The sequence below is a fragment of the Pelecanus crispus genome, chromosome 3, assembly GCF_030463565.1.
Source record: "Pelecanus crispus isolate bPelCri1 chromosome 3, bPelCri1.pri, whole genome shotgun sequence".
Taxonomy (NCBI): Eukaryota; Metazoa; Chordata; class Aves; order Pelecaniformes; family Pelecanidae; genus Pelecanus; species Pelecanus crispus.
In genome coordinates, this window is record NC_134645.1 from 72,616,063 (window position 1) to 72,636,558 (window position 20,496).

At 40.1% G+C, this 20,496-nt stretch overlaps 1 protein-coding gene across 3 annotated transcripts in view; it reads right to left on the reverse strand.

Annotated features, from left to right (window-relative positions):
* TPD52L1 (TPD52 like 1) overlaps positions 1–17,895 on the reverse strand; it is a 38,564-nt gene extending 20,669 nt beyond the window's left edge. For all 3 annotated transcript variants that reach the window (XM_009480458.1, XM_009480457.1, XM_009480454.2), the window contains exons 1-2: positions 17,785–17,895; positions 9,956–10,104 (exon numbers count right to left, since the gene is read on the reverse strand). In XM_009480458.1, coding sequence (XP_009478733.1) covers positions 9,956–10,104; positions 17,785–17,832 — 197 coding nt within the window. In that variant the 5' untranslated portion in view covers positions 17,833–17,895. The remainder of the gene's footprint in view (positions 1–9,955; positions 10,105–17,784) is intronic.
* Between the last annotated feature and the right edge of the window lie 2,601 nt (positions 17,896–20,496).

Genomic DNA, 20,496 nt, shown 5'->3' on the forward strand with positions numbered 1-20,496 from the left:
TTGCAGTTTTGTTTTAATGTGCTGAATAGTTTACATAATTTTCAGAAACCTCTAAGAGCAGAAATAAAGTTGGATATTCCAGGTAGTACCTACTAACATTTTTTAATTGGAAAAAGTACTGTATGTATGGCTTAAGCCCTCCTAACACCACCAACTGCTCCGACATGCTAAGTTATCTACAATACCTGTACACTCTCATTCCTTGAGCAGCCATTGCTGGCAATCGTTGGGCAAGTACTGACCACCCAGCTCATCAAGACAGGTGACAGCACCTCAACAGGCAGTCAGCCATCAGCTGAAATAAGGTCAGTGACCCTGAACCTCAAGGCAGAAATGATCCAGCAGAAACAAACTCAGAGAATTTAGGACACAGAGATTCAAGAAATACCACTTTCCATCCAACCCATGGCATCCATTTTTACACAAATACATCATTACGCTCTATGCCTTTCTTACACTAATAAAAAGTCACCATAACCTCCATGAGTTTGACAGCATTATGCTAGATGCCAAGTAGCATTAGTAAAAGTAGAAACAGACTACTTGATTTATGCAGTTAGAGTAGAAATGCCTTCTCTGTTTTTGGGGCATCTAAACATACTCTATAGCCCAGAAGAATTGCTGGTAGTGGCTAACAAGGATTATATTCCATGCTTTTCACTTAGCACTTGACAGTAAATATTTATAATGTATTTCATAGACAAGAAAGATTAAACAAACATGGTATGTGAATTGCTGTCACAATTGTAAACTTATAAATAAAACTCACCTGTGTCATTTTGACCATTACCTTTTTATATGACATTCACCTAAGAATTTCATCCATCATCTTCCAATTATAATTTGGTTTTTAAAATAGGGTATTTCTTTAACAAAAGCAATTGTTTAGAAAACTGATCATTAGAGGCTATCATAAAATATGCTGATATTGCAGTTATATTCTGATAATATGCTCAGCACATTTAAAAGAAGCTTTAAACATAACTCACATCTCTAGTACTGTAACATACTAATTAGGCAAAGTAGATTTGCAGCATATTTTGACTGCTTTTTCACCTGATAGTTTCATATACTGCATTTAGGTTGTACTATCATATGACAACCATAGGTCTCACTAGCTGATTTTTACAGCCAGCGAAAGCAAATGAAAGAAGATACAGTTTCATAAAACACAAAGTACAAAGGAAATAGTGCTTCATATAGAGTATATCTAGGCAGCAGACATATAGAGAGGTCAGAGGACTAGACGTTTAAATGACCAACATCATCTGCAGGATAAGACAGGATAATCATACTGCATGCTATTTGATCTTATCTCAACTCAGTAGAGAACTGCCCTTCACATGGCAGAGTTAAATCTAACCTTCCTTCATTGGCGCAGTACATGGACTGCTGACAGAAGTAGGCTACAAATATAATATTCAGATTTTGCATGGCAAGCTGCACATTTGACCTACTACAGTAAATTATAAAGAACTTAAATTCAACTTCTGTAAAATTAGTACATCTGTGAATTAGTACATCTTCATTCAGCATTGTGCCTCTCCATCAATGCTTGCTGGCAAAATTAATCCATTTGAGAAACCCTCTTCTGTGATAAAGCTTACATAAGATGCAACAAAATGCAAACAATTAACAACAAAACCATACAGTAGGGCAGAGCCTGGTAGCGCAAGCCATGCCCTATGGAGCTTGTTTCTTTTTAGTTTTCAAACCATTAGTTAGCTTAAGAATGACATTTCTGGAATCAGTGTAAAGCATCCTTGTCTCTGAGAAACTCTCAACTAGTAAACTATTTTTCTGTCAGTTTTCTGTGAAAAACAGGGCTCAGCATTAACTAAATTATGCTAGTTCTCAAATGAAATAAATGCATAGATGAATGGCAGATAACATGTACATAAAACATTCTCTAAGAGCATTCATATTGCCATTTTGCCCACAAACAACTCTAAGGTGTTGTGTGGTTGGTTTTTTTTCAGTGCTCATCTGAAATTCATTCCAGTTTCAAAACCAAACAATGAGAGATGTACTTTTTTAGACATTCTTCCCTTTGCCAGGTATGTTAAGAATTAATTGAAACTGGGCTGGCACTTGCATGGGTACATATGCCTAAATCAGTCACAGGAAGTATGCCGCAGGTAGTTCCTCTCCCACAGAGGGGAAGGGCAGAGCTGAGGGAACCGAACCTCTGCAGGTCGCAGGGGACCTGCCTGCAGCCAGAAACCTCTGTGCAGCACACGGAAGACGACTGTTCAGTAAGCTGGAAAGAGTCATGGGTCAAGAAGGGTGCCAGACAAAGGTGACAAATATTCTGTGCTGTCCTGCACTGTAATCTTCAAAACCTTGGGAAAAATTGGGGATACAATTGTGTGAAAGGCACTATTTGTGCAATGCAGCATACAATAGGGGAAAAACAAGCAGCTGCGGAACAGTTGATCTCCAGGTAGAAAAGCCACAATATGTTGGCTTAAGCACAGATGAGCTTAAGACATTCCAGGCCAAAACTTCACAGTTCATCACACCTTAAACTATGCCAATAACACTATCTGTGGGCTCTGTACTGTACACTAGATCAACAAAATTATGCAGATTAAACATATCCCAGCCTCCCTTTTCCTTTCTTCCCCTTCCTGTCCCCTCCTTTCTTCCCCCTCTTCCTCTCTTTCCTTCATCTTTCTTCCTCTCCCTTTCTTCTTTCCTTTTCCCTTCCCTTTCTTTTCCTTTCCTCCCTCCATTTCCTTTCCTTTTCCTTCTTTCTCTTTCCTTTTGCTTCATTTCTGTTCTTCCTTTTCCTTCCATTTCTCCCTTTCCTTTCCTTCTTTCCTTTCCTTTTTCTTTTCCTTTCCTTTCCTTTTTCCTTTCCTTTCTCCTTTCCTTTTTGCTTTCCTTTCCTTTTTCCTTTCCTTCCCTTTTTCCTTTCCTTCCCTTTCCCCTGTCCCCTTTCCACTGATCCTTTACTGGATATTTTTAATCCTGGTCATTTCAGAGATTCCCATTTAGACTCAGGCCTCCCCTCCCCTCCCCTCCTTACAGTTAGAAATAGATGCATACAGATATCTGTAATGTATGTGTATATATTTTCTGGTGCACAATCATAATTACAGTGAGTTCTTCCCTGAGAAACTAACACTATATTCACTGATCTGGAACAGATCACCTGATATTGCTGCGGAATGTTCATTAGTTGAAGCTTCTAGTCTGAACAAGCAGACATACATCTTTTAGAAAAGGGACAATGAGAACAGGCTAAGTTAACTTCTCAAAGTCCTTTCTCCAACCTTATTTTCCATTACTCCACCCTTCCAAGTTCAAGGCCAGAGATACATGTAGAAAAGCGGCAAAAAAGTTGTCTTTGAAGAAGGCATGAATATTGCCTGATCTCACCCAAAGGACACAAAGACAGTGGAAGTGAGAGGCTCTCTTTACTTCCATATAGCACAGGCTCACACGCAGGTAATGTGCTTGCTAAAGCTAATATGCCTATTTCTTCACTTACACAACTGCTACATTTACTTGCAAATTTACAGAAGAAAATGTCAAAAGGTGATTACACATTGCAACGAACAGAAACACCCACATTTCTTTTACTACCACTCATAACAAGTATGTGTGTGAGAACACGGTATACTGAATTCCTAGAAGTCACAGGAGGGTTGCCATTGTCCGCAAATTATATCTGACTTCCTGAGAAAATTCTGAACCTTTGGTACACATTACTATATATTTAAAGTTATACTAATGAAGACTGCAGGTAGCATAGACTGTAAGTACAAAACACATGCGGTGCAACTATTACTTTCTATTTTCTCATCACCTAGCAGAAATTTGAATTACAAAATGTTAAGTTCCTACTATTTGTGGAAACCCATACAATTGTCCTCAGGTTCCCTATGAGCAGAACTAAGCTTGCTCACATAGTTTTCAACTAGCAGTCAATAAAGAAACCCTTATTCTGTCTCTGGAGGGAAAGGCCAAGTCCATGTTAAATGCTCTTGTCCCAAATCTCAGCTAAGTGTTACATGTGAGAGCAAAGCAATATTGAAACCTTCCTAAAAAGGCTTCAAAAGACAGCCACCACCTGAGAAAGCCCCAGACACTGCCTAGGAGACATGCTGTTCGGAGCTCGTACTTACAGTTCGCTTGATTCTGGCTTCTAATTTATGAGATTTTCCCTTCCTAAAACAAGTGACAATTTTTGTCTGTGAGGGAAAAAGATGAAAAGTCATTTTGAAAACAGCTTTGTGAGATTCCTATCCTAGATGGCAGTCTTGCATGGGTCCACTTCCCATCACAACAAAAGCTTCCCAATCCCATGATTGGAATCACTAAGTATATAGGCTTTGAGACATTTCACTTCATTTCACTACTACAGCCCTCAAGGAGAGAAAGTTTTCTTTAAGTTTTTAGCTATTCTAATAGTTTATTGGCCATGGCAGAACTGCCGCTTACAGTGGTCTGAACGTCTGAAGCATTGTTGGGGGGGGCTAGTAACAAAACCAACCGTTTTCATCTCCCTAGAGGCTATCTCTGTAGTTATATTACTATTCCATCCATGGGTTGAAAGGTTATCCGTTTAAAATGGAGGAGGCTTATGCCTTCTAACAGTTGCTAACATTTCAAGAAAGAATGACAAAGGAGCTTCTGGGAACTATTAGACTGGAGTGACATTATTGGTGGGTAATTTTACAGATACAAATGCTCCTTAGAAACTCAGTAGTACCGAAATATCTCTGGAGAGGACAACACTGTAACGTCCTACTGTACTTCTCTGGAAAAAACAGAAGAGCACCAAATTAAAAGCTGAGGGACAGACAAAGCTAAGCATGGTTACAACATATATGCTTAGCAAAGGCCAAGGTATCTTGTGGATCTGTCCTTAGTGCTTCACATGAGGGACTGGTGAGGAGGAGAAATTAACCCTTGTAACCTTCTCCATACATAATGCAATGCAATTCTGTAACTGCATTTAAGAATACTACTACTTGGGACCTTGACTGTCTGAAGAAAATGGGGCAACAGGAGTCTCATGAAGTTCAACAAAGGGAAACGTATAGTCCTGCAGTTTGGGACTAATAACCCCATGCATCAGTAGAGGCTGGGGACCAACCAGCTGGAAAGCAACCTTGCAGAAAAAGACCTGGGGTCCTGCTAGACAAGTTGAACGTGAGTCAGCAATGTGCCCTCACAGCAAAGGTGGCTGGTGGCTAACAGTATCCTGGGCTGCACTAGGAAAAGTGATTATAGGTCAAGGGAGGGTGACTGCCCTCTACTCAGCCCTGGTTAAGGCCACACCTGGAGCGCTGGGTCCTGTTCTGCACTCCCCAGTACAAGGCAAACATGGACATACTGGATCAAGTCCAGTGAAGGGCCATGTCTAAGGGACTGAAGCATCTCTCATTTGAGGAAAGGCTAAGAAAGCTGGGACTGGTCAGCCTAGAGAAGAGAAGGCTCATGGGAGGATCTCGTCAATGTGTATAAATATTGTGATTAAAGGGAGTAGAGACAACAGAGGCAAACTCTTCTCAGTGGTATCTAGTGAAAGTGCAAGAGGCAATGGCATAATCGAATGCAACAAATATCTAAATAAAAGAAAAAGATTTTTCACAGTAAGGGTAACTGAACACTGGAACAGGTTACCCAGGGAGGCTGTAGAGTCTGCATCCTTGGAGATACTCAAAACCTGACTGGACATAATCCTGAGCACCCTGCTTTAGCGGACCCTGCTCTGAAAGGGGGAGCTGGACTAGACAGTCTCCTGACATCACTGCCAACTTCAACTACTCTGTGATTATGTATAAAACTAGGTCAATCTTTATAGAAGCTATGTTCTTACCTTAATGCACTATGCAGTGAAAATCTGAAGTACAGAAGGCTAGAGAGAGCTGTGGGAACTTTATTGAAGCACCACCAATCAAACAGCTTTAACTAAGTAAACATATTGCATTCAGGTTACATAAAACCTTTCCTTTGTAGCAAAACATTAATTAGAACAGTTCAGTTATGGTCTTTGTAAATATCCCTGTAAAGACATTTTTAATGATTTCTTAAGCTAAAATAAATAACCTCAAAATCTGCCAACATTACCCTGCTTCTAGCATCTAAATAAGAATGAATTATCTGTGTTTAAAATATAAATTAAAAACTGCATTGCTAGAAGCTATCTGAATATCCACCCCCCTCTATTCACTGGAAACCTGATCTTTAAAAAAGTGTGTGGGGGAAGTCATTCCAGTAGAATGCCTTACCACCATGAAAGCAAATTAAACTTGAGGCAATCATTTGCTCTCTAGTTACTGATATCTTCTATAGCAGAATACCCTGCCTTCCCTAACACATAGATTATACTAAAAATCAGTGCACTGAAGAATAGCAGAGGAAATGAACAAGGAACTTGAAAAATGCATTATGATTCTGGTTACTTTAATAAGTGAATGACTTTCAGGTGTATTTCATACACGGCTGAAAAATGCAAACAACATTACAGGTTTTCTTTAGAGAAAAACAAAGCTGATTTAGAAAAGTTGATTTGATACAAAAAAAGCTGCACATTACTGTTGCAAATGTCATGTCTTACTAGAGGCAGTTAGAATTGCTTTTGCATACCTTAAAGCACGAATTGATGATAAGGAAACAACTTTGTACAGAACTGTATGTTGAACCTGTCATAATCTTCAATCTTCAACATAGGTATGACATCAGCCCATTGACCTCCAGCTCTAGCTTTCCTCAGTATGAAAACTAGGACTTTTTTTTTTTTTCTTTTTAATCGTAACAGTCCTTTAGCGACAATTTCTGACATGTACATGTCAAGCATGCTCAGGCTAACTCCTAAGCTACCTGTGGCCAACCATTTAAAACGTAAATGCTCAAAACCAGTCAGAATCTCAAGTTTAAATGTAGTCATTCCAGGTGGCATCCATCCTGTGAGTTAGGTCATGAGTCTTAGCTAGGTGTTCAGACACACTTTACAGAACTGTTTCTGAGAGAAGTCCACCCCTCTGCCTCTAAGTCCACTTTAACCCTAAGAATGCATCCCTAAATGGAGAGCTTAAAAAGATTATTAATAATAAGAGGACAAAAATTTCGTGCTTAATTGTTCTCTGTGGCTTTGAAAAGTTCCCCATTAAAGAAAAGTGGTTTTAACTTCCAGAAAAGCACAGCAGCTACAAAACCCAGTAAGACTGAATGAAAGCAAAATTTGCCTCTTTAAAACCACGACGACTAATTGTGCATTTAGAAGCCTAAAGTACAGGCATGCAAATATTTTGAACTTCTATTTTTTAAAACAGGCTTTTCATCCTTACTAAATCAGGGAATCTTAGTGAGTAATGCTATCCCATTGCTATTTTGGTGCAGCAACAATGAATCACCTCTATTACTTAACACATCCATTCTGAAGAATGCTGGACTACCATGATCTGTACTGGCATCAGCATACTGGCATGAGCATCAGCCAGAACTACATACCAGTTGGACCATGAACATCAGGATTTTCAAGGGCACAAATGGACTCCTGCTGCTCAGTTCCACATAACTACTTGCAGACACTCATCACCTAATGGCTTGTTGGTTTTGAAACTCATCTGAAATAAAAAGTAGCAGCTACCATACTGATAAAGTCTCCAAAGTCTCTCTATCCTTCTGGAAAATGTTAACATTGTGAAGGGGAAATGAAAAGCTGTCTTGGAATTTGCTACCAAATTTCAAGTAAAAGTGAAGTTTTTGTTTCAAAATTTTGCTAGTGTCTCCCAGTAACTCTAGTTCTTGTCTTGTGCTTCTCATCTCTTCTAAAGCTCAGTGCCTGTAGACTATCCTCTCCTAGCACATGCCAGACATCCTCACTGAGCCAGCATGGGTGCCTCTGTTAATGACATGTCATGAGAAACAGGACCTAGTTGAGAAACTGTCCAAAAGTTAGAGATAGGAGACATACAAACTACATTTCCTATTAATAGGTTTATGCCTTATTTGACTTTTCATTAAAATACAAAGAATAATTATTTTAATGTAAAAATGTACATTTTTACTTATTTTTTCCAAGTGTCTGTCAGGGCCTTTAGTGCATGAAGAGGCACTGCAATCTTTTCCCCCCTGCTCCCATGGGTTTGGCTGCCTGGGCTTAAGGCCAGCTCTGACACGGTACAACTGTGTAACCTTGGGTAAGGCTGTGGCGACAGTGCTGTGTGAGAAAGAGTTGGGAGAAGCCTTGTTAGGCTCCTCCCTGCTTTGCTTGGGAGCTACACTAAAGCTTAGACTGCGTTTAAGCTCTTGGTCCTTGCCTGAGATACATTACTGGTGCCTGTATCTGGCCAGGTACCTCACTGATCTTGACCCACAGATTTGACTTCCTGGCTCAACCTTGGACCCTGCTTATCACTACAGACTCACCTGTCTTTGCTTGACCCTGTTTATTGTCACTGGACCTGCTCTGCTCTCTGTTCAGGTACTGTGGGATTGCTCCTTCATGAGTGATGCCACTGCCCTGCCTGCCTTGCTGTTGACTCCCAGCTCAGCTCTGTTGTGGAGCAGCTCACTCTTGCTTCTCCCCAAAAGTGTCAAATTCAGTTGTCAATTGCAAAAAAAAAAAAAAAAAAAAAAAAAAAATCAAATAACTTTTCAGACAGCACTTGATGAAAGGTGGGTGGTTCTTTCTACTAATGTTGCTATTAATTCAGCCCAAAAAATTTTAGAGGAATATGGTATGTTCATATGTGTAAGTATAAAGATCAGTATGAAGCTGAGACCAGCCCCTCAGTAATTATCATGGCATTCCTAGAACTTTGGAATTCATAGTTTTATTCACTATCTCTCTCAGTGACGCTCCATCGGAGATACAGAGCAAAAAGTGTTTGAAACTTACGAGTGACACTACCTATCCTGGGTTTGAACATTTTCTTGTGGCAGATTCAGGATAGGTCTTATCAGTACGTCCATATGTGTATTTTTAACTCCTTCCTTATGCAAGGCAAAAGGCTTGCACCAGTAGTTCTTGGCAGCAAGCTGCAGCACAAATAACTTCCCTCCCCTGCTTCCTCATCCAAGAACCGGTGCATTTTTAAAAGGCAGCAACTGACTTAGACTACAGACTTCCACAATATAATTGGTCCAGTTAAAAAAAAAACCAAAAAAACCCCAACAAAAAATCAAGTTAAAACTATTTCAACAACAGCAGTGGAGTAACAGTTCTTCACATTTCTGCATTACCTTTCACCCTGGGAACCCAAAGCTGCTTACACATTACACCAGGCAAGTTTCACTGAACACTTGTGAACTAGTTACCCATTCTGCTCAGTGGTAAACCAAGGCTGTGAGGGGCTTCAGGGACTTGCCTAAGAACACACTGCTGGAAAATAACAAAAATCTCAATGTACGTAGGACTTCCAATAACCTCAAAGATGGTACAGTTACTCCAACAATTTTTTGTTTTGTTTTGTTTCTTTTGGACAACCAAAAGCAGGAATTAAAGAGAGTCACACATTAACCAATCCTGCCAGTATTCTTTATAATTCAGATGATGGTACTATTTTTTTAAATAGCTGCTAATGCTTTGGTAGTTTTTATTATTATTATTATTTTACATTGTCTCTTTTGGAAGTTGAAAAACATAATACACTGAGATTAAAAAAGGTCCTTTCTCTCCTCAGTAAGGACTCTGTAGGAATGTGTCATGTAGGACACTGTAGGAATGTCAATGTAGGAATGATAACCTTCTCAGTGCCACAACAGTTTTAGTTGCTGTGATTTTGCAAGACACAGTAGCAAAGCATGTTGCTGCTGTGGAAGGGGTTTTTTTCCAGGTCTCCTTGCTCTGAGAAGCTTGACATGTTTGTCCCTGCCACCTACTCCTCCTGGCAGGTATTTCAATTACTAAATTTCACACCAGGGCTCATCAAGACAGTACACCCAACTTGCTACACGACACATAAGAATGAATTTGTGCAAAGCCTGTACTCACGCAGAAGTGGTCTGCATATCATGCCAGCTTTTGCTGAAGTTCTGCTTCAGCTCATTCATCAGACTTATGCCAAGCTTTTGTTTAATTTCAACTAGGTGCTTTTCTTTGGCTGCTAGCACTTGCCGCAAAGTTGAAATTTCATCTTCTAGCTGAGAGACAGAAAGAGGGAGGAGAAAGGAGAAAGGTGTTAGCCTGTTCCCACAGAATGATAAACACATACGATATTAAGAGATTAAATGAATCTCACATAAACTTGCATTTTTTGTAGGTGACTAGAGAGACAGAGTTTCAAGTGCTTGTGGAGATCACAAAGACATGTCTAGAACAGAGCTGACACTACATTAAATGAACATTTTGAACTATGCCACCTATGTGCACCATCATACACATGCATCTAATAAGGGAGAGAATTCTCCAGTAAGGGACTATTGAGCGACTTGACCAAGATCTGCCTTGGAGCATTAGGAGTTCTCAAACATCAGCTTTCCATTCACGAGTAATATGGGAATGGGCAGAACAAGAGAAGACTGGATAATTCAGGCAGATATCTCTCTTTGAATCCACAGGCTTTTAACTTCATATTTGCAGCTTTTTACTCTTCCACTCATGAAAAAAAATAGATGCAAATTCTTAGGAGGTAAAAAAAAAAATTGCATGATAACACATGACTCGAGAGTATCATAAAAAGTTACGATCTTGTCACATGAGTTTTATCTGTATATTTTAGGACCTACATATTTCAAACTTGTAAAATAAAAGTATATAGCAGATGGACTGTTAACATGAGTGAACAGGTCCTACCCAAAGCATAGAATCACTCAGAAGACAGAGCAGATTAGTCTTTTCAGAGCTCCTAGTCATTAACCAAACTGTGCGAAGTTGTAAAGACACCATCCAGCCCAGAGGGATACAATTCTCCCTGCAGTGGACATTATTTCAAACATTTAAACCAAGCCAGTGTTTCAGCAAGGCAAGGACCAGAACACTTGACTGAGATGAGGGAGCGCTGAATCAGCCTGCCACTGGCTCAGGATCCTCCCCCTCGGGCAGCACTCCTGCCAGCAGGGTTTGCATTCTTCATCCAAAAACCTCCAAAGCCAATTATACAAGTAGCACACAGACGTACTGAAGGTAACAAGGGCAAGTGACAACAGAGCAGCTGCCTTTCACTTCAGGTTTAGAAGTCCCCTTACCAACCGTGTTCCTTCCTCCATATGTTAATAGGACAACATATGGTAATGTATCTGATTACCATATGTTAAGTTCCCTGGAACCAGTCTCCCACAGTCCCTGGAACCACAGTCTCCTCCCTAAATGGCGATTTAACTCCATAGGCTGCAGGGAATGAGGCAAGCACCAGCAGAATGAGTTGCTGACCTCCCAGGCTACATTTAGGATGTCAATACCAGCATTCTATTCTATTCTACTATTTCTATTTTACACACTCATGCATTCTACTTCTCTGTAAGCTCTTGAAAAGTCTCACCCTTGAATCCCCCAGCTATCAGTTTCTCTTTTGTTACTACCTGCTATCTAAATTATTCAAGCAGCTCAGGAATTAAGCAGCAAGACTATGAAAACAAGGCAAAATCATGACCTCAGTGAAGCACATATCGGTATTCACTGATGCCTGTGATGCCAACACTTCACTGGTACAATACATAACAATCCAAAATTGCTTTATTCCTTCCCAAGTCCTTTATGCTCCATTATATTCCTAACCTGCAAATGAAACGCTGTCAAAAGGCAGCATGAGTTTCTCTTCTGAGAGGATAACTGGTTAAATGCTCACAGAAGGAAGAAATCACAAATGTCAGCATTCCTCTGGTGGCAGTTCAGAGCTCCTGTTAGTTGTTTCCCACCCACAGCAAACCCCTTAGTGCACAAGTCTGCCTGAGTAACACTGCTGAAGAACTTAACTTAAACCAATACCAGCATTCTTACGAGTACTTAAACATTAATGCTTTCCATATGGGCTAGCACTAGGCTGCTCATTAGGTACCTGGATATGCAAACATTTGAGGGATTCTATTAAAATTACTTCCCATCTGTTCCATTGAATAGACACCTAAAGCTGTAAAGCCCTAAGCAAGCATTAACCATGTGCTCAATGGTGTAAGTATGAACAATATTTTTTACTGTATTAAAAATAAAAAAATATTTTTCTTTAGAGATCAGAGTCTGGTTTTGATTTGACAAAATCCTCCTCAAGTTCCATCATTTTAAAATAATGGAAGATACAAAGCCTCCCTCAAGTACTCAGATATCAGTGATTGAAGACTGTGAAGTAGGCAGAAAGGATTAGGGACTTGTAGTGGGATCTTGAAAAGCATTTAAGCAGGTTACATACCTAACTCCTATGGAATTCAGATGTCACCTGCTTAAGCATTTTTGAAAAGTCCACTGTTATAAATGCAGACTCCATTATGAAACCAGGGTTTAAGTCAACAGAAGTACAACCTTCTAGTTCTCACATTTCCTTTCTTTCTAAGTGCAACAGAGTCAGAAGAATAGAGATGCATCATATAGGGACAAAGTTCCCTTATCCCTTTTTGTGGGCTTAGGAATCAGTTAGTAGCTGTTTCTTCTTTCCCCTATTATTGTGTGGGACATGTGCAAAAGCAAGGAGAGGAGCTGACCACGTAAGACATCATGATTCCCATGATTAGCTGACATAAGTAACATGTAAATCACACAAAGGTGAGACCCCAGGAAAAAATCCACAACTACAGGTAGATCTGTCTGAAATCTGGGACTGACTAACAATATGGAAAAGAACAGTGAAGTCTAGGTAAGTCCAGCACATAAACACAAAAAAGTATTTTCCCTTGTTTTGCCTTTTTTGATTATTTTAGGGCAAATTGTACGTTTTAGAGGGCTGAACATCCTTTTAACATGGTGGCATGCCTGAAAAAAACCCACCAACCTAGTAATTAGATATAACCTTTCCAATTTTTTCCAGTAGACACTCACAAAACAGCTCATAAAAAACAAACCAGAAAGTACTTATTCAGTAAAATGGAGCATTTTAGATAAACTACTATTAACAAAAAATTATGTCAGTTAGTATTATCTATATTCTGAGATACAGTACTACATAAAAGGTAGAGGAGCAAAGACTCAGCTATTGGTTGGAATAATACTGACGAATGGGTGGAATGGTAAGTTGAATAGTAAATTGAGTATTTATTATGCTTGTTTTAATGATTAAGGCAGTAAGCAATTAAAATATTAAGGGGCCCCAACAGAAACCAGAAACCAGCATAGTTAAATGTGTACTTCTAAGTTAGATTAAGCACCCTTTTTCCCTACCACTACACCACCAAAAGGTGTAGTGCCCTGGCCTGGCTGTTTGCACAGCCCTCCTCACCAGGGGAGCTGAACCAGGTAAAAGCCATCACAGAACAAAGAAGGGCTATTTTTAAGCCAGATCAGTTCGCAGATCCAATGCGGAGAGGTGCGCAAGCACCTGTGCGGGCACTGCACAGGGGGCAGGAAATAGTGGCTGGAGAGGGAGAAGAGAGGAAGGCATTGATCAATTAAAACAGCACAAGCAGTACACTCATCGAGGTCATGCTCTGTGATATGTACCACAAGCATATGTCACTACTGAAAGGAAGGCAGATGTGGCTGTTTAGGAGTGAGAACTATCTGAGGGACAGGCTTTGTCAGGTATTATTTGAAGAAATAGAAAGCAAGTTACGCAACCAACACCAGCAGTGTGATAATATGCTGACAAAAACTTTAGAAGGAGCAGGCAACTGCAGCAAAGCCAGCAAAGAAGCCAAGGCCACGGTCCGCTGACAGGGAGGTCTTGAAGCCAGCGTTGTGCCAAGGAACTCCCGCTGGCCCCTGTGAGCTGGTACAGCCGTCTTCAGTTGCACCACCACGGTTCACCCCTGCACAGCTGTGTCACACTAGCTCACAGCCCAGCACCTCCTAGTCACGCTGCCAAAACCAGCCAGGAGGCACGCAGGTGAAGATAACAGGGGCAGAAAGTGTGAAAGGGCAGTGCCACAAAACCTCTCACATCGTGGAACTACGGCTCAGAAATACCCTGGATCCTCAGGGCAAGCTCACACGCTTCACCACCACAGGCACCAGCACGGCAGCCAGGCTGCAGCATGCATCTGCCTGCCTGTGCTAGAACTGAACATCAACTCTCTGCATAGCTGCATCCTGTAAGAAAAGCTGGAAAACATGTAACAGACAAAAAAGTCATAAGGAAGGACCAGCTATATCACTGGTGGGAAGAGCAACTGTGAGGGGGTACCTGATAACAGAAAGAAGCTGATCTTATGAGGACGAAAATAATCTTTTCCTTCATTTCACTGGCTTTCAAAAAAAAACCTCACAAGACTGCCTCTTCTCTATACTGTTCTTTCACATGATCCTTTTTATGTCAGAAGACACAAAGTTACAGCAAACATACACAAAAACCATCTCTCAATGAAGCTAATCCACAGGACCCTTAAATTTTGATTAGCTATTGTATTTAGTAAACTAGTGATTATTATTGAATTGTTAGCCCTTTTCAAAATTGCTGAGTATTATAACATGTATACTAAAATGCATAAAATACTTGTAAGGAAATGCAAGCACCTTACTATGGTAGTCTTTTGAAGACAGTAGTTGTAATGTGAACAGAGTAACATAGCACAAAAATAACAGGCACTTCACCTCTGCACCAAATCATATAGCTCGAATTTTACATATCCAGGCTGAGTACCTGTTGATTTATAATTTTTTCCTTGGGTGAACAGCACCCAGACACATCAGGGGCACTCATAAATAAAATTAGCTGCAAGTTTGTAGAAAAAGGTACTCATATCTTTCCTCAAACTGGGAATAAACATGCAGTAACACACATAGCTGAACTTAGAACCTGTGCATCAGCTAGAAAGCTTGTAGATGAAATCAGACAGCTGCTTTTGTGAAGGTATGGGAGGGGGAAGACAGCAAGAAGTAAATGACTACTTTGATGAGTGTAATGGAAGGACAACTGACAGCAGTAAGTGAGATAGCTCAAAACCTCAGCCCCCATCATGACTCAGGAGTCATTGTACCGTGCTCCTCACACCAAGGGAGGAAGGGGGGGCAGGGGAGGAATCTGTTCTGCTAACAAGCTTCTGGCCTTACCTAAAGTTTTCAGGCCACAATTTTCTGCTGTTATTCCGAAGTGTCAGACTGACCTCTGTTAATTCAAATAACTGTTAGAAGTTCCTGTAAGAATTACTCATTTTACTTGCATTGTAGAAATTTCAAGGCTTGCTTACAGTCAGAGCCCTGCTGTGTTAGCCAGACTACAAATACAAAAAGAGAGTTAGTCCATGCTCTGAAAAGCTTCCAGTACAGGCTGCTAGCAGGGCAATAGGAAAAGAGTATACAAGAAACCTGTCAGAAAAACAGTAGTGCTAGTTCCCCTTCTAATGTTGGGGAGGGAAGGAGGAAGAGGAAGAAGACAGAATATATACAGCAGATACACAACACAGAGATGGAACAGATCTTTTTCTGTTTAAATACATGCACAACAGGTGCTCACAACAGCTCCCCATTATATCAAATATTAAGTGACTGCAGCATTAAGGAAGATTTGAACCTTTCAGAACAATAAGAAGAAAGGTGCTTATTCCTACAGGCTCAAACAGGTATTAATTACCTAACAAATAAGGACATGGAAGAAAATAAAACTACCACCAGTGGAGCAGAGGGGGCTTGAAAGTAAAGACTAAAAGCTTTTCAAAAGGAAACATTAGCCAATTCCCACAAAGGTTTCTTTCTGAAGGAGTCAAGGTCTTACATGTTTTTTACAGTCTTTTCTAAGAATCATAAGCCTCATTTAAGTTTAGACTTTGTTCACTCTAAATGCAAGTTTTCCAAACCTTTCTTAGCATAATTATCAGTTTTATTTTGTTTTTAAGCATAAGCTGTATGCCAGTAAACTGCTGCGAGCAATTCAGAAAATAATTTCTAGGTCAGCCAAGATCATAATATTTGAAAGGCAATCTCTCACTTGTGTGTTGGTACATGAATTAAAGCATTTCTACCATGAGGCACTGAGAACTCTCTGCTCCCACAGGAATCAGCAAGCAGGAAGGATGCCCAGAAACTCTTGAGATTAATTCTCTTGAGAGAGGTATATCATTCTCAGATGGTTGCAGGAAGTTCTTTTTTAATTCCTTGTTTCCATCTGCCTCTTAAGTCCCTTTCACCAGAGAAAGAGAAGAGAATCACAGAATGGCTGAGGTTGGAAGGGTCCTCTGGAGGTCATCATGTCCAACCCCTCTGCCCAAGCAGGGCCACCTACAGCCAGTTGCCCAGGACTGTGCCCAGACAGCTTCTGAATATCTCCAAGGATGGAGACCCCACAACCTCTCTGGGCAACCTGCACCAGTGCTCAGTCACACTCACAGTAAAAACGTGTTTCCTGATGTTCAGAGGGAACCTCCTGTGTTTCAGTGTGTGCCCGTTGCCTCTGGTCCTGAGGAAAAGCTGGTAATGAATATCCCAACTCCTACCTCATCGCTATGTGATGAACTGAACATGTAAAGTTTCAGCTTCCTTATTATTATTTACAGATGTGACAGGATCAGAAAAGAAGTAAAAATTAACTAGCAACTCAGAAACACAAGGCTTGATAAAACATTAAAGCAAAAAACCAATCTTTTGGTTTTTGTTTCACTAGAAAATCCTGAATCAGCACTGAAGGTGACTTGAGAGTCATTAAGAATGTGACTTCTTAGAGTATTTAATATTACAACTTAATATTAATTTAAATATTTCTGTTGTATGAAAGACAGGGCTCAATCTCTGCAAAAGAACCGTCCTCTGGACGTACCCATTCTGTGCGTAATAGCAGCAAATGCTTCACAAAGCACTACAGTACAATTACGAAGGAATGCTTTTTCCCTACCCAGTTTACACTTTGAGAGTATATGCTCACAGTCCCAAATTTGGGGTTTCCTACTATTCAAATGGGTTGTTATTTTATTCTTGCTATGTGAAGTTTCCAACCTACTGTCTCAAAAATTCATTATTTCAATTAAGACAAAAAGAAGTCCCCCCATTCATATAGCTGTGATTTCTGTTATTTTTCTCATATTTAATATAAGTAAACACTCACATTTTCCCAGTCTCTCATTTTCCATTTTGGAATTTCACTTCTGTTTCTGTGGTATTCACTGAATCCACCCTCCCATTGTAGACTGAATCTAGACAACGGCTTTAATCTTTGTAATAAAAAGACCACATGGTTCGCACCTTTTTCCTCCCATCTACTTGCTATTAAGTATGACTTTTAAACCTCTTCATGGTGTCATGACATCTTTTGAAGTTCTTTAATTAAGCAAACAACAAATTCAAACAAAAAATATAACCCTCTCTAAACACATCAGTACCAAAGGAAACAAAAATGTGGTGAAATTACTGTGCTTATCATCATCAGTCTCTTCTGTAACCATCATCATCAGCTTTTCCTCTGAGCACCACACAAAGAATCTTTTCCATTAGGTGTCATAACCACTGTAACAGCAATACCATTGATCTAATAAGAAGAACACCTTTCAATCTTTATAAAGGAAGGTTTATAAAGACACATCTTGACTAAAATGGTAAGGTATATTTAACTTTCTCTCTACAACCATCAAGTAGAAGATATTTAATCCTAAAAACTATTTAAGGAAATTAATTGCTTCACATTATTGTAGCCTAGAATAATTTTACTAAAAAGGAAGAGCATACCTTTATGATGTGTACTTCATCCTACAATTAACATCTTTCAGTTTAAGGAAGTAGAAATGGTAACACTCACAGAAACTCAAATTCATTACCTTGGCTAGCTCAATCTTTAACTCTTCTTTTTCTTCTTCAGAAATCATATTGGTGAAATCAACATCAGTGACCACATCTTCATCTGCTTCATGCAGAGACTGGGTTTCCAACAGGCCTTAAAGTAAAGAGTTAAAAGGTCAACCATTATCAATTACTTTAGCTATGATACTGACCTCCCCTAAAATCTAAGAATTATATAATATTCACCCACTAGGAAAAAAACAAAGGAAAATAAACAACCTTTTCCTACTAAAGGTCATTTGGATTCTGCTCCTCTTTGCTTCTGAAAAGCTAGTGGAAGTATCAGATGGTAATGTCTGCACAGAAGCAATTGAATATGTGAAAGCACCACTCATTCCCAGAAAGCAATCACCTTGGACCCCACTAATCCCTGATGAGGCATCTCCTTGCTTCTAACAATACAGAAGAAAAAAGGAAAAAAGAAAGCTTCTTCTTCAAAATAAGAAAGCTGGTTAATGTGGATCATTGATATGAATAGTGAACAGTACACTAAGCAATATAGGAAGTACACAACTGAGCCAAATTTGCTTTAAAAGTACCTCTGCAGCAATTTGAGAACCTTACAGATGTACAGTTTGCAGAAGCAAATGCCACACCTACTGTTTGAATTTTCTAAATGTTAGAGAGAAGCATACCTTGATCGCTCAGTCTAAACCTGTGAAGGGTGAACAATTATGCTGGAAGACCTCCTCTTCCAGAAGAAGTTTCTTCTTCTGCATGTCCAAGATCAGCATCAGCATGAATGATAACCAAGATAAGCACATACATAAATGTTTGGAGACCTGGGCCTGCCTGGTATAATATATACAGAGGAAACAAAATATAACCTGTCTCCCAATCATTCAGTAAAGAGAAGAATGATTGCTGGGGTTCCAGCCATTAATAGCCTCTCATTCTTCATTGTCTGCAAACAAAACAATGCAAAACATGAGATAACAGAAAACATTCTCGCTCCTTTGGAACTTGTTTTAAAGTTCTCAATCTGTTTCTGTTGTGGAAGAAAATTCTCCTCCAGGCTACATCTGGGACAAGACTTTTCCCTGAATTCCAGTTCTTTAGTGCGGTAATCAGCCATCTCAGCTGACTCTTGACATCCATATACTGCTTAATACAGAACAGAACAACTTCTTTCCCAGGTCCACAGAGGCCTGTATACTCTATTACATAGAGATTAGAATTTAACTTTGTTATGTTTTGGCAGTAGGGAATAGAAGTTACAAGCAGCAAGTCTGGAGTATTCAACAACTTGAAATTGAATACTTAATATTTTCATGCAGAAAGCAGAACTCTCTCCAGCTTTCTGTCATTGCTTCCACCTAGAGTCCCCCGGTGTACCTGGATTTTCTCCTATTTAAATGAACAGAACTGATTTGATTCATACCATCAACTTCACTGCAGAGCGCAATGTGGTGAACTCAACCTTGTTAATTACAACCTCCGCTGAGTGGGAAGATAAAGAGCAGCAACACAGGTGCTGAATCCCTGCCTGGCACCATACACAAGAATAGAGCATGACCCTTAAGCACAAAGCACCTTTTAAAAAACATGAAAGCATATAGAAGTAGTTGATACCTTAGCTATTACCCAAAAAGCAGCCTGCCAGGAAAACCTAGATTGTTGTAGTCCCAACAAAAGAAAAGCACATTTATTAAAACACCTTTATTTACACCCCTCCATCCCTAAACACAATTGTTGTTTGGTATTTGTTTGAGGATTAATAGTGTTGCTACAGGAATCAGGCTAAACTTAGTCCCCACAGTCTTGAAAGCAGTCTCTTTTTTCATGGATAGAGGAGCAGCAGTACAGGGCAGTTCTCGGAAACACCAGGAAGAATCTCAGGGGCAACACGGTTAAGGCTGAAAACCCTTAAGGCAAGTCTTGGGGTAGATGTGAGAGCAGGCGATCTTGGAGCAGCTGATACTTGAGTTGAAAAGAAAGCAGATCTGTGCTCAAGGGACAGCATTAGTTTGGGATTAGCTAGGTAAAGAGGCCAGAATTGCTGGACAATAGATAGATATGGAAGGCAACATGGCCAAAATCACCAAAGATGACTGAGTAACACTTAACTAGACCTAATGGTCAAGTTCAAAGTTCATGATTGAACTGAAATTACAATCCATTCCAAAATAGCACATGCATGTCAATCTTCTGCATGATCCTCTGCAACCTCATCCAGTGCCAGTCCCAATTCTTATCTCTTGCTTCTCACCCAAGTCCTATAAAATCTAGTCTGATCCTTCAGTCTCCATCTTGCTCAAGCCACTACCAGAGTCTTCCCCAATGCTCACTGTCCCTCTGCAAAGGCTTTGCTTCAGTCACCTCACAGCTCCAGTCTGAACATCTCTCCACCATACTGTGGGTCAGTCTTCTTTCAGTCAGTCTCAGTTCTGAACTTCCCCACATGAGCACTACCACGAGCAACCTGCTCTCCTACTCTTCCCTTGCTGTCTCAGTCTCTGTCTTTCCTTCATGATCCTTGTTTTTTCCAGCCACACCTAGTAGCTCTCAGTCCTAGACTTCACCTTCTGCTGCCATTCTACTTTGTTGAAGACAGCTTCACTGGTATCCTCTCACCACTTACGACTGATCCCTTCAGTCCTGGGCCAGCTCTATCAGCATAGGTAGTATGCTTCACTTCTAGTGTTAGGTCATCTGAACTTCTCAGTCTCTTTTCCCAACTTGAGCAATAG